The sequence below is a fragment of the Gracilinanus agilis genome, chromosome 2 (assembly GCF_016433145.1).
Source record: "Gracilinanus agilis isolate LMUSP501 chromosome 2, AgileGrace, whole genome shotgun sequence".
NCBI lineage: Eukaryota > Metazoa > Chordata > Mammalia > Didelphimorphia > Didelphidae > Gracilinanus > Gracilinanus agilis.
In genome coordinates, this window is record NC_058131.1 from 285,540,578 (window position 1) to 285,561,708 (window position 21,131).

Here is a 21,131-nt window from a genome sequence, read left to right on the forward strand (position 1 = left end):
GGGTCGTTCACTCAATATCTACTGGAAACTTGTCTTGTTTGGGAGTAAGGAAGAGGTGGAGGGAATGGGGACAGATGGGCCCTTCATTGTTCAGGGGCCCCTCGGGCAGTGCTGATGCCAGCATCCCAATCCCCTGGGCAGCAGTTCTTTCAGGACTCCCCAGGGGCTCATCCTTTTACTCTGCCATTCCATGAATATATAGAGAAGCACATGTTTATGTGAGAGAGGGCACACTATCAGGGTAGGTAGTGACTGCTAAGCTAAATCCAAGCCTGGATCAGCTCTCAGCCCCTTCCCCATTCCCCATGTCTCTTCTTCTGTTTGAGATTGAGAGGACGGGAGATAGAAGACACCATGATCTGATCCCAACTGCAGGCTTGCTACCCAGATTTCCCTTTATCATCTGGGGGGCAAGGGAAGAAGAGGAAAGGAGAGGGTGAGGAAATAAGGGGGAAGCTGGTGCCAGAAGGGCCCCAACTCTTTCTCCGGGCAATGCTCAGATGAGTCTTGGCCTCCTTTTGACACCCTGCTCTCAGGCTTATTCTAAAGACTGGATCTTAGCTGGGAAACTGCCTTTTTTTCTGGCCCATTCTTTCAGATTAAAAAGCTTCCTTCGTTTCTCCTACTTCCCTTATCCCCCAAAGGAGTGGGAGAGGGGCAAGAAAAAAGAAGCTAAAGTGTTCTAGAAACCATTCAAGGCTAAGGGATTCCCAATAATGGGAGAGGAATGGCCGACCTAACTTCCTTGAGCATTAATACCTTCTGTTGGTCTCTTCCTCTTCCATCTTGGAGTGTTTTCTCTTGGGAAATGAAGCTATTGATCTGTCAGAGAGAAAGGCCCGCAAACTATGGCATAGGTATAAAAAAGGAGGGGGTAAGAATGGGCAGGGGCATTTTCTACTTCTGGGGAATTGAGTTTTATTACGTCCAGTTTGAGATGGGGAGGAGAACGACTATTCCCTTGTTCCATTCTAGTGGTTCTTAAGGAAACAATTCACCCATTAGAGTATTTTCAGAAGCTGTAAAGTTGAGGAAGAGAAAGATTATCCAGCACAGGAGTTCTCTTCTCATGAGGAAGGAATGCTTTGGATGCTAGGTTTTGTCCCAAGGCAGGTATCATTTATCTTGTCGGGGCTGTAATTGAAATTGTGGGTTGGGTCTTAATCTATGACCTGGGAAGTTGAAGGTGGCAGAGTTAAAGTGTTAGGTGGGAAGAAAGGATTGGTCATGGATGGGGGGTGGGGGGGCAGGTGTTTCTAGCAGGGGCAAGCGGGGAGAAATTAGTTTATGTGACATAGGAATGAAGCCAGGAAGGCACATAAGGGTATACCTAGAAGTAGAACCAGGAACGTCTGACCTATGGCATCCGGAGGCCACATGGGACCTCGGGGAGGGAGGAAGGCTTAGGTTCAGGGAGTAGCTCTGCTGGAGGAATAGCAAAGAGAGGGGATCTCCCTGGGTGAAGCATGTATTTAAAAATTCCAGCCATCTTGGATTAGGGAAGTAGAGGCAGATGCTATGTGGAAGTCCATGAGGACAGTGCTATATGGTTTTGGTTCTACTCCCTTGGTCACCAGGCCAGCCATCCCCATCCCATTTTTGGCACTCCGTGTTTTGTTTTGCCTGTGATCAGTTCTTTGGCCTTGTCTCTGCATTTCTTTCCCATTTCCTGTGCATTCTCTCGCCTTTTTAAAAAAACTGCCTGTGGCCAATTTGCCTTTTTATAAGGGAGGAAAGACCGCACATAGAGTTCTGCTTGGGCAAAGGGATCTTTTCTCTATTTCACTCCCAGCTAATCTGAAAGAATAATGCTTCGTGCCTTCCTGATCCCCACATCTCACACGTCCACATAAATAAAAAATTAAATTTGGGCAACTATGGATTGATTCACTGATCACTACAGGGGCCTCCGCCTCCCCAGCTCCTGCTGAGATGTTTGCATCGCAGCATGTGACTCAGAGGAGCTCAGGATCAGACGGGCTGCGCACACACACAGTACACTCCCAGGTGATCTCAGTCGCCCCTCGGTCCGCAGTCCAAGCTGCCTGGCTTTTTTATACATCACCGTGAGTTAACTCTTGGCACTGCAAGTGACTTCTGTTTTTATCGGACCCGTATTCCTGAAAAGTCATTCTGGATTCGGGAAGGGTGAGATCATGGCGAGTCCTTTGTGAGCTGCGCTAGAAGCCATCTGTACCAGCAGACACCCCCTGACCAGTGACTTGATCCCATTCCCCTCCTAGTAGAGAAGAAAGCCCAGGAAAAGACTGGCTTCTTCAGGATGTGGCTTGGATGGAGGCCAGGGAAGGAAATTCTCCTCCTGCCCCCCCCTTAGTCCCTCCCTTCCCTCCACCCCCTCCCCCAGACCCATCACATCCTGTGTTGGAGCAGACCAGCTTCCTGAGGCTGGGGGCTGCTTCATGTTTCCATCCTGGGCAAAAGTCTTGGGAACAACGGGGAGGGGCCAGAGGATCCCTTCCAGGCCATGTGGCCTAGTGAGTGCGGAAATACAGGGTCCTGGAATTAACTCCCTGTAATGGACAGCTGATACTCCGAAGCACACTATGAATCTTAGCCGATTCTTCTACAGACACATTCCGTTTTTAAAAATGCCTTGTAAACTTTCTTTTCCTTTTTCCTACCGGGGTCCGGCCTGAACCACTCAGGACCCCCTACAAGTGCCTTCCCTTGGGTAATTTCCAATCTGCCTCTTTCAAGATATTGTACTGAAAATATTATACAGAATGTTTATGCTTGTACTAATTAATAAATGCTTTATTTAAAGCCAGCCCCGTTGTCTGCTGCTTCTAGGGTGGGGGAGGAGAAATGAGACAGACTTTATTTGGTAAACTGCCTTTGAGGGAAGGGTCAGGTAGTCAGGGGAAGATAAGTCAGGCCTGGGTCACCAATTGTTCTAGGTCTTGGGCCTGACCTATAGTTAGAACTGAACCTGGAACTGACTCCTAAGGGAAGCTTAAAAACCACAGCCTTGCTTCTGGGAGAGGGGGCGAGGCAAACTGAGGGCCAGCTATGTACTATTAAGGGAGCAATGTTTATTAGCCAGGAGCCAAGGGATCCTGAAAGGAAGGAAGTCTGGGGGATCCCTCCCCCCCAGGTTTGGTTTATTGTTTATTGGCTGTCTAGATTTAAGATAGAGATGGAGAAAATGTGAATAATTCAGATTAAACGTGATGGATCTTATACATTTTCTGGAGTACTAGCTCTTCAGCATTAACAGCCCTTAAGTCCCCTCATTACTCCAGGATGCCTGAAAGTCATAGATGGAAGTGTGAGGTGGCATATGTGGTATTTGTCAGGAAATGGTCAGGAAAGCCTGCCTAGCAATCAATTCTCCTCCTCCCCAATAAACAGAATGGGCTGCCTGGGTACGATAGGAAACTCCTATCACCTGAGATCTGCAAGAAGTGTCTAGCTGACCCTTTGTCAGGATCAGTGGTTCCCAAACTTTTTGGCCTACCGCCCCCTTTCCAGAAAAAATATTACTTAGCACCCCTGGAAATTAATTTTTTTTTAAATTTTAATAGCAGTTAATAGGAAAGATAAATGCACCTGTGGCCATCACTGCCTCCCTGGATCACTGCAGCACCCACCAGGGGGCAGTGGTGCCCACTTTGGAAATCACTGTTCAGGATGGTGAAGAGAGAATTCATATCCAAGTGTTGATTGATCTAATTCATTTCAATTTTCTTTCTTTTTCAAACACTTACCCTCCATTCTAGAATCAATGCTAAGTATTCATTCCAAGGGCTATATAGTGGGGGTTAAGTGACTTGCCCAGGGTCACACAGGAAGGTGAGGTCAGCCCTGAACTCAGAACCTTTCTCAGGGCCCTGCTCTCAATTGGATCACCACCTAGATGCCCCAGGTCTAACTGATTTCTGAGCTTCTCATGGGAATATATTTGTATTGATGTTTTCTGTCTTATATCATCATCCCCACAATCCTTCCTCCTCCCCCCAGAGAGCTAGCCCATATAGCAAATTGTATTTTTTTAAAGAGAGGGGAAAAGAAAGTAAAGAAAAAAAAATCAGCACAACTGATCTATACTTTGAACAATTCCACATGCCAGCTGTGGCCGTCTCTGAGGTGGCCTCCGTGAAGGGGTGGTTGGGGGGCCCTCTCTAAGGTCTCCTCATGGAGGCCATTGTTTGCGCTTTCCCTCTGTAGCGGTGGGCCTCTTTTTCAGGCTCAGTCCTGATCTGCTAGGGGTGGGCGGCTGCAGGGTAGCCTCGTTTCCGCGGGGCTCCTCCTCTCCGTGGGTAGAGGGATGCGGAGCTTTCCCTCCTGCTGGGAGCAGCTGTGCGTGTGGACCCTGGCACGGGCAGTGCCAGCCTGCGGCACTGCGGATGTGGGCGGGCCTGAAGGACACCTGAAGGCCGGTCCCTCCCGTAGCCTGAGAGCCCAGCGCACCCTGGCGGCATCAGCCTGACCAGCTTTCCCAGCCAGTTTCATCCCTAACCCTTCAAAGCCAAAAATGCAGAGAAAGAATCATTGGTAATTCATGTAAATTGTCATGGGGAGGAAACTTGGCTGGGAACACTTGCCTGCCTTCTCAAGCCCTTGCTGATGTCACTATTCCTGCAGAGGAGGTGCCTTCCAACCCTCAAATTCTAGGAGTCTGAGGAGCTTCCAGGAGCCCAAGCCTCAGCCCCGGCCCTTCCTGGTAGATTCCGAAAGCTACTTGCCTTCCTGGCCCTCATCCCTAAATGGACAGTCTGTGCTCGATGCTTCCAGCTGGGAGTCTGGAGGCCCCTAAGTCGGGGTGGGGCACAGTAAAGGGGGCCAGGCTATGATAGCACCCCTCTTCCTTTTAGGCTAAGCCAACACAGTCAATGAAGTTCAGTCCAACTCTCAGGATTCAAATGTGACCAAAGAAGGAAGTGTCGTTCTTTCCTGAGGATTCAATAAGGGACCATGAAAAAAGACTGTGGTGGGACCTAGCCCAGACACAGAATGAATAGGCCCGGCTGCCACCTCTCGGGGCCCAGGCTTCGCCATTTTCAAGATGGGAGTTAATTCACTCATCTCCAAGACTCCTTCTGACTCTGGTTCTATTTTCTTCTCTCCCCATCCTCTGTCTTGTCTATTCTTGTAACTTAGCTATTAACTATTTGCCCAAAGAGAAACTAGTCTCATCTTGCCCCCTTAGTGTGACGTTCCCTGGCTGGCCTTGCTCGCAGCAGGATGCACCAACACAAAGACAGCTCAGGCACTGAGGGTGGGAAGGTAGAAATTTATTCCGGTTTTGAGACAACAGCTCATCCCTGCCCATGCACTGCACTGGGGATTAGAGGTATAAGGGGCAGTTTAGCAGCTCTACCTACTAGGGCAAAAGAAAAGAACACACAGGATGGATTTTGCTGGGTGTGCTTCATCTGCCTCCCTCCAGGTACAGTCCCTGCTGGTTAGCCATTCTCAGCCTGCAGTGTCAGTAGCCATCCCCTTGATGTGCCCCAGATAAAAAAGGAGATGCCCAAAGCTGGATTTCCAGGAGAAACCCTGTTCCCAAGCCTCATCTAGAGCACGTTGGGTTTTCCAGGCTGAACACCACACCATGTACTTTTGGGAATGGCTCCATCATTCCACACTGATCATCCCCGAGAGGTTGCCCGTCCACTTAGCTCCCAGCTTAACTGTCCATGCCCAGGAAAGCATCCCCTTGAAGACTACAACAGTCATGCATACTGAGACCAAGCTATCATTTCTGCCTTTGGTCAAAACCAGATAGGACTCCCTCCAAGTCTTCACTGGGTCTTTGTACTCCTTTGAAGCAGGGAATGTAGAACAGTCAGATGTGCAAAGGATGTCTTTTCTCCTTCTGGGCAAGATCAAACAGGACTCTTGTCCACTGAGGTCCTCCATGCTTTCAGTGAGTCTTTAGCCCTCCCTTTCTCCGGTAACTTTTCTACCTTCCTCTAAGGCAGGATTTTTAATACTTTGAGAACATGGCCTATATTGACAGCCAGGGGAAGTAAACCCCAAGTTTCCAAAAGCACAATAGATCACAATCTTGACCTCCTAAACCTGTTCTAATGTCCTTTCTTCCTGCATAACTAGGCTAGGCAATGGAACAGGTAGGCTGGTCCTGTTCCTTCAGTCTTGTAGGAACCTAAGGAAGTTTTCTGCTCTTATTGTGAGATGAGAATACTATAGTGTCCACACTCCCAACACTACTCTACCCTCTGACTCCTGTTTCTAGAAGCACCCTGAAAAACCAGCCTCTTCATGGGCCTGGTGATGAGGGAAGCATGTATAAATTAGCAAATTATTTATCTTAGTAAGAAAAAAGTGCTTGGAGATCAGAACCCATCCTCCCAGCTGGTGAGGAGAGAAGCTGTGAGGAAAGGGCCACATGCTATCTCTGATGGGATTGGATGGAGGAAGGAGAAGCAAGGTCCCAGCGCCTTATACCAACAGCCTGGTGTAAGTCAGGGAACAATCCTAAGCCAGTCTGGGGTCTAGGAACAGTCTACTTCCCCACTTAGCCACTGTGGTAGATGCGGATACACTGCACGATGTTCTGGCGACACAGTGGGCAGGTTTGAAGGGGTTGGCAACAGGACTGGCAGCAGCAGACATGACCACAGTTGAGGAAAATCATCTGGGCCTGAAAATAAAGAAAAGAATAAAATGGGCATCCTCTTAGGCAAAAAGCCATTCCCAGGACTCCAAAGCAAAAAAAGAGAACTTCCTACAAAAACAAAGCTGGGAGCATGATCCAGGAGAGAGTGGGCACAAAGGCATTTGGAATGCCTGGGTTCCCTCCCCAGCACGTATCAGTCAGCCCTTACCTCTCGTTCTAGACACACTACACATTCTGAAGCCTGCACATCCAGCTGTGCTGGGGGCGCTGTTGGAGTCACAGCATCAGGAGGTTCTTCTGCAGAGACAGGTTCCAGGGCCTCTGGGTTCTCCCCTTCCACAGACTTCAGCAACTCTGCATGGTACCAGAGGAGACAGACAGTGTTCACAGTCAGATGTGCGCAGTGATTTACAATTCGCAAAGAGCTTTCACATCTATTATCTCACCTAATCCTAAAGTTGCCAGAGAATACTATTTCTGTTTTATAAGTGAGGAGACTAAAGTGACAAAAAGTTAAGAGACCAGCAAGCTTCTAAGTTGTTTTTCTGAGGGACACAAGTGGAATACCACGGTAGGTTGAGAGTGACATTCAAGAGGCCCAGGACTGAGATTCTGGCCAGAGCTCTTTCTTAAAAAAAAAATTTTTTTAACTAAAAGTAGGAAATTGGCAAAAAATATTGACCAAAGAGAGGTTATCTCTTTACTTTATGGTATTTTAATAAATAAAAAGTTAAAAGAAAATCAATGGACAAAAATTTTTTTTGTAATAACCTTTAGCTTCCGTCTTCCTATCAATTCTAAAACAGAGGAGCAGCAAGGCTTAGGCAATTGGGGTTAAGTGACTTGCCCAGGATCACACAGCTAGGAAGTGTCTAAGGCTAGATATGAACCCAGGTCCTCCTGACTCCTGACTAGTGCTTCTATCCACTATGCTACTTAACTGCCCCTCGTCATAGCTCTTTCAAAGATGATCAGATCTTACTCATTCTACAACTCAGTTTCCCACTTTGTAAAATGAAGATAAAAATCATTACTCATTCATCAAACAAGAATCAGGTGTCTGACAAACGAGCAGTAAGGCTCTGTAATATCAGGTGCCTTCTCTTGGAAAGTTTTGATGTAACATGCTCATTTGCAGTTTTCCTGACTGTCAGCAGTACCTGGTAGTGTTTTTGCCACATCCAGCAGCTCTTGGGCCCTCCTGATCAGTGCATGCTGCAGCCCAGTTTCAGAAATGCCCATCTGAAGCACAAACAATCAGAATTTTGGATTTTGACAGGACCACAGAGATGACCTTGTCCCCCCACTTGAAAGCTGGGTACATCCCCAGGAGCTGGAAAGCTAGCTCCTCCCAGGGACACCACAGCTCTGCAGAAGAATGCCTCTTCCCAGAGATGAGTCCTCATTCTTTGATCTAAGCCCTGACCCTAGAAAACACTGTGGTTCCCAGTTCTGGATCTGAAATGCTTTACCCAAATCAGGGGGAAAATAAAGAGAGCTGAACCAACAAGGCCAAGGCTGTACACTAAAACATGACCCCAACAAATTCAATCTAGCCACTGCATTATGACAGCTTTGGAAACCATAGTTCAAAAGGCAATGGAAACAATATATGGCTATTAAATGAAACTGAACCTACAGAGAATCAGACTGTCCTGGAAAAGACTGGTCGCTAGAGATTCCTGGTGAGATAGGAAGATATATATGTAAATAGTTGGGAGAAGGCAGCCTTATCTAGGTCAGTTATAAAGGGAGTTGATGCAGATTTGCTCGGTCCCAGTAGAAATTCAGTAGCCTATAATTTTTTCTGGAGATCACATGAAATCTACCAGGCTGATTTTAGGCATATTCCATGGGTCATGGGGAACCCAGTAGACATCTTATTTAGATAAACAGCCCTTTACAACCAGGAGGCACATGTTTAATAACAAGCTTTGTTAAGTGAATACGGTCAGGATCAGAATAATACTCCTGTCTCCCCAACATCCCCAAAATCATCTAACACTCAGTTCTCTACCTTGGCCAAGTCACTGGGGCTCATGTGGCTCAGCATGTCCAATGAGACACGATGGTGAGCAAAGATGGGAAGATAATGTTCAGCCGAAAGCTCTACCAGTAAGGTCACCAACTGCTGTTCCAAGCCCTCCTCCTAGAGGGGAGCAAAAAAAAAAAAAAAAAAAGGCCAGTTAGATCAATGGTGTCAACTTAAAAGATCCCTACCAGCAGCAGAGTAACTTAGAAAACCACAAATTAGCATTATCTATGTGGTACTATATTTTTATTTATCTTGTTAAACTTCTTCCTGTTATATGCTTAAGGCCTGTGGACCACAAGTGAGTTAGATCACAAAGGGGCACTTACTTTGCAGTGGCTACTAAAAAAAAAAATGGGAGAGGCAAGGGAAGAAGTTTTCATTTCATAAACAAGACCCCCAATCTCTTCAGAGTGAGCACATTTTAAGAATGAGAGAGAGAATCCCATTTTTAAAAGACTATACTGCACAGCCATCCAGAGTTCTAGAACCCTAGAGAAGTAGAGTGAGGCCTATACTTATAATCTGAAAAAGAAAGAATTCCTATACCATGGTAAACATGAATTGACATTACCTCAAGACCTCTAGCACATTCTGGTAAGGCTAGCATAAATTTGGCCTCTGGGATGAACCCTAAAGACTACTACTAAAGCATCTTATGGGGAACCATCCAAATACTGCCTGAATTTGCCAGCGAAGATCTGACAAGATTGACAAACAGGGCAACTTGGCTGGAAGGAATCAACAGAGGGAATCCACTCCCATTCTAAAGAATGACAATCTCCCCCATTTAAGGTATTGCTGGCCTTTACCTGTAGTTTTAAGGACAAGGGCTTCTGATTTAAAAGGCGTTGATACTGAATCAGCCAGTAGTTTTCCTGCTTAGTCTCACTTTTGGCTTCCATCTCCAGCTGTCAAGAGAGAAGAGCTACATTAGTTTCAATGTCAAGAAGTTAGCTGATCTTTCTATACAGGAGAAGCCCTAAAGAATGGTAGCCCACCAGAACTTTCAAGTATTCATCTTGCCAACTCTCAGGAAAAACATTTGCACTGCAGAGGGTCTGCAGAGAAGATCTACTTCCATCTATTGGGCTTCCTCACTACAGTAGTTTATCTGTAAGCTGAGGAGGGAGATCTAAGGGCTATAAGAGAACCTTCAGTTTTTGAAGAAAACAGGAGCATTCTGACCAAGATGGCTAGACACAGGATTACCAGTTTGGACTTCTAGAAAAATGAAACAGAGGGAAGCATCCATCTGATTCCTTTAAAAAAAAGTCTCCTTTGTCCTCAAGTAATCTTCCTTGAAGGATTCATCCCAAAATTACTCCCTTCCAACTGTGGAGCAACTCAACACACGAAACACAGTCAGACTGTAGGTCATCCCTGGAGGGAGGGAGGGCCATTTTTCTCCCTCCAGATTCTTTATAGAAAAAATGTGATTAAAATTAACACCAAAGAGCAAAATGCACTGACTAAAGAATGGATGAGGGGGTGGCTAGGTAGTTCAATGAACTGAGAGCGGGGCCCAGAGACTCGGGAGGTCCTGGGTTCAAATGTGACCCCAGATACTTCCTAGTTATATGACCCTGGGCAAGTCACAACCCTTATTTCCTAGCCCTTACTGCTCTTCTGCCTTGGAACCAATACATAATATTAATTCTAAACCAGAAGGTAAGAGGTTTTTTTTAGAATAAAGAATGTTTGAATAAACTATGGCAAATGAATGTTATTTCACACAAAGAAATGACAAATATGAGGAATTTAGGACAAAGAGAAGCCTTAAAAGAACTGGAACAGAGCAAATTAAAGAGAAACAAAAGATCAGCATACATGATGACAACAATAATTAAAATAAATACAACACAAAAAAACCCTCAGTTTTGATAAATACAATAACTATTTGATCCTGGAGGTCAAACAAATACAAATGGGGAATGTGGCATATGTTGACATAAATAGTTGTGGCAGTCAGTTTTGCATGACTGTTTTTCTTTTTTATGAGAGGGTTTGGGGAGGAAAAGGGGGAAGTTTTGTACAGTGTACAACTGTAATACAAAAAACAAAACCCAAAGATATTAATAATTAAAATAATAATGTGAACATTGAGGGTAGCCTTGATCCCTCTATTATTTGACAGTGCTCCTGATCTGGCCTGGGGACCATCGTAAAGCAAGGGGTCAGGCCAATTAGCCTGATTTGCTGATAAAGTAGAAAAGGTGCTACTGGTGTGGAGGGTGACACACAAAGCAGGCTGGGGATCTCAAAAACAAAGCTCAGAGACACTTACCAAGATTCCTTGCAGCTCCTCTTCTCGCTGGCTTTTCTCTTTGAGTAGCTGCTGCAGCAGGGAGCTGAGGGTCCGGCGTTGCTCTGAGATAATTTCCTACAATGTACAAACAGACTCCTTTTCCATCCCCTGACTTAGACTATCACCCACTTAGAGACAAGAATAAGGAATGGGGTGTTATCAGAACCCCAAATCACAGACATTTCTTCAAAGATGATGAGGAATACTGACAGGAACATCAGACATATCCATGTCTCTTGAGTTGTGGCCCCATCCACCTGCCTCTTCTCCCAGTAGCCCCTACCCTATCCTGAGGTTTAGCTGGGGCACTGTGTTTCTCACAAGTTATGACAAGCTGTGAGTCTAGAGAGATCCTGGTGGTCTTTGCTGCCCATTCACCTCCTTCCCTGCTTTTCCAGGATACTAAGCTCCTCCCACCTGCTCTGAGTGTCACTGCTGGGCACAGGAAATCCCAGTGATCAGCTTATCAATGAGAAGGGGCTAGTGAGAATGAAAAAAACACAAGTAGAAATGACAACTTGCAGAAAAGCCAGTCTTGCCCTGAAATAAGCCTGAAGGTAGATGCAAATGAGGGGCAAGCCTGTTACAACTGTCTCATGGCTCACACACTTTATATACCTGGAAGTAGGCCCTTGGGAAATGCATGAAAGAGGCCCTTGAACCTAGCTTGCATCAGACCACCAAGTGAGGCCTCTATGGAGATGGAGATGCTGCCCTGGATGGAGACATTTAGAACATCAATTGTTTCTAGTACTCTTTCCCCCTTCAGTCAGAAAGAGACATAAAATGCTACATCCAGATGAGACTTTAGACATAATCTAATCCAGGCCTTTCATTTCACAGATGAGGAAATTGAGGCTTAGAGCCAGGAAGTGTTGTGTGTGAGAACCTGGGTGAGGGTAAGAGCTGAGCTAAGAACCCCAGATTCCTGACTCCTACCCTAGTGTGTTTTACACTGGGCCAACAAGTACTTTTGGATAACTAACAGAGTGGCCTAGCTTGAGATTGGGAGGGCAGCTTTGAATTTATAGTTATTCCAGGCACTTCCCCAGAGGCCATTCTGAACAGGAAGGGCTGTAAGGGTTGGCAATCAAAAGTGCAAAAAGATGGAATGGGTGAAAAGATTAGCTGGTTGGTCATAATTTAAGAAAGCCCAAGTCTCCCTATCGACAGATATGTCAATGGGACAGGGCATTCAAAGATCCTGGTGTCAGAGAACATTTGTTAGGGTAAATGTATACATTAGAAAGGACACAGAAGTCACATCCCTTGAGGCTGGCCTGAACTCTCCCTGCTCCCTCTCCTCCAGAGTATCCTCCCAAAGTAAAAAGTGCATCCCCAAAATGACAGGATGGCAACAAAGTGAGCAGAAGCTGCAGGCCTGGAAGCATGAGTTAAACAGATGGAGTGCCCACTGGCTGCCCCATTTTAAAACAAAAGAAACACAAGATGATAATGACAATGACTCACATTTCTATAGTGTTTGAAGGTCCACAAAAGTGTCCCCGGGAAGGGGCTTTGAGATGGAAACTCACCCAACTCTTGTACTTCAAAAAGAGGCTAACCATCCCACCTCTCCTGACTGGATTCAGAACAATGTGCATGTTGTGTTTTCATGCCTGCCTGGTGTCTCTGAATCTACCTAAATTGAGTCTGCATCATGGTTTGGGGAATTATGAAGTGTTAAGTCTAGAAGGGACCTTGGAACATCAAATGTTAGAACATAGAACATAGAATGATAGAACTGGAAGGGACCCTAGAACACAAAATGTTAGAACATAGAACATTAGATTTGGAAGGGATTTTGGAGATCATCTAGTCTAATCCCCTCACTTTATAGAGGTGGAAATAGGCCCAGAGAAGAGAAGCAACTTGGCCAAAGGCACACAGTAAATAAGGGGCATATCTGGGACTAGAACCCAGGTCTCCTCACTCTCAGACCAATGATCTTTCTCTTACAGAAATTCCTAAATCACACATGGACTGATTTGGAGGCTGCAGAAAGCCAGAAGTGAAATGCATGGGGTTGAGAGATCCCCTAAGCAAAACCCATTGCAGGTGGAAGGGATGGAGCGAGACCAGAGAACCCTACATACCTGCAGTGCCTCTGTGTCCAGGGTTTTCCTCTTTAACTCCAGCTGTGTCAACTGCAATAACTCAGTTTCTATTAATTTAATCTAAACAGAAGATGAGACAGTGTTTTTTAACTTACATTTACAAAGGATTGACTTACTCTGCTGTAGAAAAACTGCCCTAAAGGATGTTCCAAATCAGCCCTTCTGGGAGAGGTTGGAATTTTAAAATGATGGAAATTCTGCCAAATCCTTTTAATTACTTCATAACCAAATATTCTCTTCATTACTCAGAAAAGATGTTCCAGAAGCTGCAATATTAACAGGCCTCTTACTAGCCGCCTTCTCCTGCACTCCCATTTTAGCTAAATTGTTTCCTCCAACAGCCACTAGAGTCCCAAGGAAAGACTCATGTTATGCTAAGAAACACAAAAGATGCTTCTTGGCTTTTCACATAAGATAACAGCTCAGGAATACTAGGAGGCGGCTGTTTTGGAATATCAAAATCACCCATACCTACAGCTTCTCAAAGTGGAAGAGTCTCCTTTCAAAGCCCCCAAGGGGAAGCTTGAAGTTCTAAGCCAGTTGCAGGGAGAAGGAATGCAATGTGAGACACAGGGCCCAATTCAGCCAGGGATACTCCTGACTTGTCACTCCCCAGCCAATCATGTGAAGTTGCACAGAAGAGCTTCACATTGGGCAATGTGGAATTTAAACCAGTAAATAAAAAAGTAAGTCATATCAGGAAAAGAAAAAGTCATGCAAGAATGTAAAACCTGTATATGCTTAATGATGATGCAATGAGATTTTCCCCAGCTTAATAACTTAGCAAACAATAACAATCCAATGTTCTTTACAGTTTACAAAACACCTGGATTCGTGTGATCTTCCCAGCAACCCTGTGGGGCCAGTGGGACACTATCCCTGTTTTATAAGAAAGGAAACTGAAGTTCAAAGAAGTGAAATCAAGAACAGAGCCAAGCCTAGAACTCAGGTTTCCTGGAGTACTATAACATCTTTCTCTCCCTCTCTCTTTTCCTTCTCTTCCTTTTCTTTCTTTTTCTTCCTTTCTTTCTCTCTCCCATCATTTTCTTTCTTTTTAAAAAGTTTTATTGATACCTAATAGTTTTTCTAATACCCATCTGAGGGACGGTAAAGATATCCTGTCTCCAGTTCTCCTAGGAAGGAATCAGTATCAATCTCAGAAATATCTCTGGAATTTTCCCAGTGGATAGTTTTAGATGAATGAAGCAGTGGGATTTTTCTTAGCTCACTAGAAGACTTAATGGGCTTCAGCAAGAGATGGCATGAATGATATAGGGAATGAGCCTTCACCATTTATATTATACAGCAGACAGGCTTTGCAACCATGTTCAAATTCATTTTCAGTGCAATTCCTACACATCTGGTAGCAAACAATCCTCTATTGCCAATAGGGTGTTTAGGAGTCCTAGTCTTGTCCTTGGTATCACAGTACAGTTGACTAACTCAGAAGACAAGCAGTACTCATGAGTATTTTCCCCAATTTGGGATTATCACGGGAAAAGGCAAGTTGATGGAGACAACAGAAGTGTGGCTTGTATGAAGCAGTTTTCTCCCCTAATCAATCACAGAATCAGACTTAAATCAAAGGAGCCTTTGAGATCTAGACCAACAAGGCCAATGAAGAAATATGTTTTACTTGACTATGCATATGTATTAACAAAGATTTTGGTTTTCTTCTTTTTTCATGGGAGGAAGGAAGAGTAGTGAAGGAGAGAAGATGGAGTTTTGCTCATTAAGAAAATGTTTAGAAATTATTTATTCCAACTACTTCATTTTACAGATTAGGAAACTGAATCCCAGATAGGTTAATGGGCCAACTAAAGTAACCTGATGAGGTAGTGGCAGAGCCAGGACTAGAATCTCAGTCCTCTGATTCCTAGTGCAATGCTGTTATACAGTCAAAGTCATGACCTTTTCTTAAAATTTCCAACTAAGTCCTGGATAAAACCAAGAACCTCAACATGATGATGAATTTAGAGTCATAAAATATGAAGTCTTAGAGGTAGAAAGGACCTTAGAAGTTATGTAGGCCAACCTCCAACTCAGTTCAGGAATCCCTTCTATAATCTCCCAGGCAATTAGTTGGTCATTCAGCTTCTTCTCAAACACTTCCAGCTTTGAAGAGCTCATTAAAGAAACCTATTACATTTCTGGGTAGTTCTAGATATAGATAATTTTTTTAAATTCTGAATTGAAATATTGCCTCCCTGTAACTCTTTCTCAGGTAGTCCCCATTCTCTTTCCCTCTGGAGCAAGACTGCAAATATGTCCCATCTTGAACACGACAACATTTCAAACATCTGGAGCCAGCCATCACCAGGTTCCTCTCTCCTGAGTGAGAAGATGTACACGATATTTAGAAATCCCAAATGGGTTTACCTGTGGTGACCTGGAGCTCACCTGGTTTCTGATCTGCCTGTGCATGAGATCTTTTTTGACTTGAAGAGCTTCAAAGGCAGCTTTCTGCATTTCACTCTGTAACAAAGAGTGCAGGGAGTTGCATGCTGGGAGCTAAGATGGCAGAGTAAAGGGCGCTTCACTTGCCCAAACCTTACATACACACACACACAAAACAAAATAAATCACCTCAAAACAGGGGTTGAATTCTGCTTAGCCAAGTTTGAGAACTTTTTTCCACTGAAGGTTACAGGCCCAGAGAAAAACTGAGGGCCACAGGTAAAAAAGGAAGAGAATTTAATTTTTTTTCTTGAAAAAACTTACAATTCTCTGTTCACTGGCTTTTAAAGTTAAAACCAGGAACCATCAAATCTCACTCAATAAAAGTAGTCAATAGTCAAAAAAATTTAAGGGTAGTAGACAAAAAGGTAAGAGGGAGAGCTTAGTGGATTGAGAGCCAGGCCTAGAGATGAGAGGTCCTAGGTTCAAATCTGGCCTTAGACACTTCCTTGCTGGGTGATCCTGGGCAAGTCACTTTACCCCCATTGCCTAGCCTTACTGCTCTTCTGCCTTGGAACTAATACATAGTATTGATTCTAGGACGGAAAGTAATGGTTTCCAAAAGAAAAAAAGGTAAAAGGAGGAAAGAGAAACACAATAGAAAAGATGTTTAGAAAGTGAGAAATAAAAGAAGGAAGAAAAGGGAAAGCAAGACAGAGGTAAGGAGAAGAGTATAAAGAAGAGTACCATATGAGTATTTAAGGACATTTTATAGGTCTTTGGAGATATGGAAGGATAACATTATCACCTTGCCCTTTGCATTAGTGGTTATATCATTAACTATTGTTCACAACTCTAACCCTTGATCTCGGAGAACATCCATGCCACTTGGGATAGTTATTGCATCCCAGCAGGAGGTGGCATTCTTTTAGGAATATGGTTAATAAAAATGTATCACCCAGAGACCCTGATAGTTTCCCATTCCTGCTGTTTAATTTAGGTATAGATGCAAAAGGCTTTGAAAGAATGCATACCCTTTGATCCAGCAATACCACTGCTGGGTTTGTACCCTAAAGAGATAATAAGGAAAAAGACTTGTACAAAAATATTTATAGCTGTGCTCTTGGTGGTGGCAAAAAATTGGAAAATGAGAGAATGTCCTTCTATTGGGGAATGGCTGAACAAACTGTGGTATCTGTTGGTTATGGAATACTATTGTGCTCAAAGGAATAATTCCATGAACTGGAATGACCTCCAGGAATTGATGCAGAGTGAAAGGAGCAGATCCAGGAGAACATTGTACACAGAGACTGATACACTGTGGTACAATCGAACATAAAGGACTTCTCTACTAGCAGCAATGCAAGAATCCAGAGCAAGCCTGAGGGACTTATGAGAAAGAAAACTAGCCACATTCAGAGGAAGAACTATGGGAGGAAAAACACAGAAGAAAAACAATTCCTTGAACACATGGGCTGGATGGGGATATTATTGGGGATGTAGACACTAAAAGATAACTCTAGTCCAACTATCAATAATATGGAATTTGGTCTTAATCAATGATACACGTAAAAAAAAATAATAATTTAGGTATAGAACTGAAAATCTTAGCCATACAGCTGCCAAATTCCTCAGGGAAGATTTTCCTTTAGGGGACAGTTTTTACCTTGCTGACATGGAACAATGTGAAGCCAAGTTTCTGGAGGTTTAGAAGCTTTTGCCAGAGCTCTGGACTCTGGCTTCCTTTTTGGCCAAGCTTCCAAACTCCAGGTGACAGTTGTCTGCTTAGCTCCCCAACATACCTCCTGCAAAATCTGGCTGATGGCTTTGTTTTGATCCATCTGCTGCCAAGCTAGGATCTGCTGGAATCTTTCATCCATTTGGGCCATGCTGTAAGAAAGACAGTGAATGAGCAAAGCCTTCCTCCATCCAGATCCAAACAGGAAGAAAGGAGAGAAAAATAACCCATGTCAGTCAGAGAAATTGCATTTATGATGCCTCTAGCAGAGTGGGGAAAAGTTAGGTTTCTGTTTATTGTTCAGTCTGGTTCTTAGGAACCAAACCTATTTACCTGCCTGCCTTAACTGATCTATTTGGTTTTGTGCCCCCAGACTCAGGAATAGTACCTAGAACCAGCAAGAACAGAACCTAGACCATTCCTTTGGTACTCCCACTCCTAGTCCTGTGTATAGCTTCCAAAGGGCTATCTAGGATTGATAACTATCACAGTCATGCATTCAACTCACCAATGAAGGGTGAAAAGACAATTTGAGTGCCACTTTACATGGAAAGAAACAATGAAAGAGAGATCATAGGACTCTGAGTTGGAAGAGATGTTTGAAATTATCTAATACAATTCTCATTTTTAAGAAACTGAGGCCTGGGGAAGGAAAATGACTTGCCTAAGGTCATACTGTTATTAAATATTGGGGTAAGAATTTGAATCCAGGTCACCTGACTCCAAGTCCATGCTCTTCTCACTACATCTCAGTCTCCTCTCAAGAAACAACTAGCTCAAGATCACCCGGTGAGTTTATGGTAGAGGAAGGAAGAGCAGCTACAGACATCTCAGTCAATAGCCAAGGGTTCTAACCCAGGGCAACCACACTTCCCTGCCCCTCCACAGCCCCAGCCCTCTTTAACAGGCCTATGGTTCCTTCTGACCTTACCTGGAACAAGCTTGCTTGACCAGATTTTGCTTCTGAGACTCATAGGTCATTTGAATGAATCGATTCTTGCAGCTCTCGGTCAACATCTGCTGCATGGCAGCTGGGGAAAACAGGAAAGCACTGTCATAATCATCCAGGATGACACTGGAACACTGTAGTCCTAACTTTTTTTTTTCAAATCCTTACCTTCCATCTTAGAATCGATACTATGTATTGGTTCCGAGGCAGAAGAGTGGTAAGGGCTAGGCAATGGGGTTTAAGTGTCTTGCCCAAGATCCCACAGCTAGGAAGTGTCTGAGGCCAGATTTGAACCCTGAGGATCTCCCGAGTCCTGACCTTTTTAGTTGACAATTCAACAACTTACAAAGACCTGTCCTGCTATGTAATTCACATGATGCAGCTTTGAATATTCCCAAGATAGAGATGCAACTATTAAATTAGCAGATACAGTATTTAGCAAAGTCATATTGTTTTATAAAAATTGCTTGGTTCCCAAAATTCCAATTAGTCTAGAAAAGAGTAAACATATTAACCAATATCATATCCCTGTCCATAAGTCATCTCACCCTCCTTCCAGACTCTACATTTAAGCTTCACTGGACTAAATCCTCCTGGCTATCTCAAAGAGCAGGATGGACCCATCCCAGAAGGAACACTGCTACCCTCGGAGAACCTCAACTTGAAACCACTCTAATGGAACAATAAAGCAAGGAATCAAGAAGCAGATGTTCTGATAAAATCATTATTTTGAAAGTATTATACTGGTCTTCTCCACTGTATTGCTTACTAACGTGAAAATGTCAGCTATATATGATATTGTGCTTTGTACGCTGGCTGAACAAAACTGCTAGATGCTGGATTCTAAACTGAAAAATTAATATTTTAATTAATAAGTAATTGCCTCATTTGCCTAGAAAAATTCATAATGCACAATTTGTATATTATTTCAACTAACCATAATTCTGACATGTGTAGGCTTTCCCCCATTACCCTGAATAATGAAGAGTAGGTTATGTCTCCCCAGGAGATGACAGGAAAGAGGAAACTTATCAGCCTCAAAATACAAAATATAAGCCACAGCCACAGATTTGCTAAGTAAATCTCTGCCAGCTGCCCAGCACAGGTCTTTCTATTATTCCCCACATGACCAATGGCTCTATCAGTACAGGACTCAGCTGCCTCTAAGACTTACAGGCAATCTCTCTTTGGCGTAGATTCTCAGTCTCCTCCTGGGTTATAGCCATTAGTTGCTCCATCTTAATTCTGTAAAGTTTTCATTCGTTCAAAAAAAAAAATCAAACATCAAATCCAGTTATATCAAGTGAAGATGCTCACTGGATATCCTAAAGCTCCAGCAGTGATTAGTTGGATTCTCTTAGGGAATGAAAGGTGCTGGCCGAGGGGTGAATTTTTAAAAATCCCACAGTAGATCCATCTCCAAAGAAAGAACTGATGGAGTCTGAATGTAGATCAAAGCCAATCATTCTTCACTTTATTTTCTTCATGTTTTTTTTCTTATGTGTCTTCCATAACATGATGAATATGAAAATATGTTTTGCATGATTGCACACATATAATCTATATGAAACTGCTTATTGTCTGAGGGAACAGGGGAGGGAGGGAATTTGGAACTCAAAATGTTAGAAAAGGAATATTTTATTTTTTCCCAATTATATGCAACATATAATTGGGAAAAAATAAAATATTACTGTATGTAACATATAATTGGGAAAAAATAAAATATTACTGAACAAAAAAAAATCTCACAGTAGGAAAAACTCTTAACTCATGGATGAAAGGGGGAACATACCAATTAACTATACCAACTAATACTAGAGAAGGCCACATGTTGATGTGGACCCATGGTAGCAGCCAAAATGACAGTGGGATATCCTTGATAGTATTTTAAGAATCCAGGTCACCTTAGAATATAAATTTCTAGTGGATATTTCAAAAGAATCTAAAGCTAGTAATTAATTTCTAATCTAATCAAAAGGATTCTCAATAGTAGCTAAAATAAGATAGATATTCATCCCCCAAACTTTGGGGAACTTTTTCGGTAAAAGGTTTTGACCTAAAGAATTAAGAATTAATTAAGAATGGAAGGAATGCCTCTTCTCACCCACCCCCCAAAAAGCAACTAGCTTATAGCTCCAACAAGCTTTTTTTTAACCTTCTATCTTAAAATTGATACTAAATTTCAAGACAGGAAAGCAGTACGGACTAGGCAACAGGAGTTACTTGGAGTTTCAAAATGATTTGCTCAGGCACACATAACTAGGAAGTGTCTGAGACCACATTTGAACCTAGAACCTTCCATCTCCAGGTCTGGCTCTCTATCCACTGAACCACTTAGCCACTCCACCCCCACCTTCCACCCACCCCACCCCCGCCATCCCTCAATAAGCTTTGGATAAGATGAGCACTTACCTCTCATTTTCTAGTGACTTCAGGATTTCAGAACTTTTCCTTTGTCTGTGGAGAAGATCAAAAGGTTCCTCAAAGTGAGATAATTTCATTATCACAAGAACCTGTTCCTGTATACCTGATATATCTGAGGGATTAAAGTACCTGGCACCAGGACTGGGCACTAAGAAGTTAGCCAATTAATGCTTGTTGCTTAAAGAGAGCAAGGCAAATCTAGCTCTCAGCAAAATGGTAAAGGAGCGGGAATTTGTCTTCTAAGGCCTCTCTTCTCCTCTGCCATGGCATGCTCCAGAATCCCTCATTTTCTCCCAAGGTCCACCATCTTCATCATAACCCAGACCCCCCCCTTTACAAGAAAAAAACAAAAATCCACTGCCAACTAGATGTCACTTTGGAAAGACTCTGATGAACAAATCACCTTAAAACAACAATGATGAAATCCCTTTCTTCCGAGGCAAACTGCATTTTAAAGGGCTGATGCCTTCATCCCTTCACTCCCAAAATGAATCTTTAATGGTAGAATCTTAGGCATCTGTAATTCCTGATAGGAGATATTTCTTAGCAGGGGGCCTTCTCA

At 43.5% G+C, this 21,131-nt stretch overlaps 1 protein-coding gene across 5 annotated transcripts in view; it reads right to left on the reverse strand.

Moving 5' to 3' along the window:
• Window positions 1-5,234: 5,234 nt before the first annotated feature.
• The window catches only part of LRSAM1 (leucine rich repeat and sterile alpha motif containing 1), a 40,140-nt gene continuing 24,243 nt past the window's right edge, over window positions 5,235-21,131 (reverse strand). For 3 of the 5 annotated variants that reach the window (XM_044664073.1, XM_044664075.1, XM_044664078.1), the window contains 12 exons: window positions 20,558-20,602; window positions 19,320-19,390; window positions 18,128-18,227; window positions 17,261-17,348; window positions 15,462-15,536; window positions 13,041-13,121; window positions 10,924-11,019; window positions 9,449-9,547; window positions 8,622-8,753; window positions 7,765-7,846; window positions 6,813-6,958; window positions 5,235-6,628 (listed from right to left, as the gene is read on the reverse strand). In XM_044664073.1, the coding sequence (XP_044520008.1) occupies window positions 6,503-6,628; window positions 6,813-6,958; window positions 7,765-7,846; window positions 8,622-8,753; window positions 9,449-9,547; window positions 10,924-11,019; window positions 13,041-13,121; window positions 15,462-15,536; window positions 17,261-17,348; window positions 18,128-18,227; window positions 19,320-19,390; window positions 20,558-20,602 (1,141 nt within the window). In that variant the 3' untranslated portion in view covers window positions 5,235-6,502. The remainder of the gene's footprint in view (window positions 6,629-6,812; window positions 6,959-7,764; window positions 7,847-8,621; window positions 8,754-9,448; window positions 9,548-10,923; window positions 11,020-13,040; window positions 13,122-15,461; window positions 15,537-17,260; window positions 17,349-18,127; window positions 18,228-19,319; window positions 19,391-20,557; window positions 20,603-21,131) is intronic. The other 2 variants (XM_044664076.1, XM_044664077.1) reach the window with 2 other exon arrangements.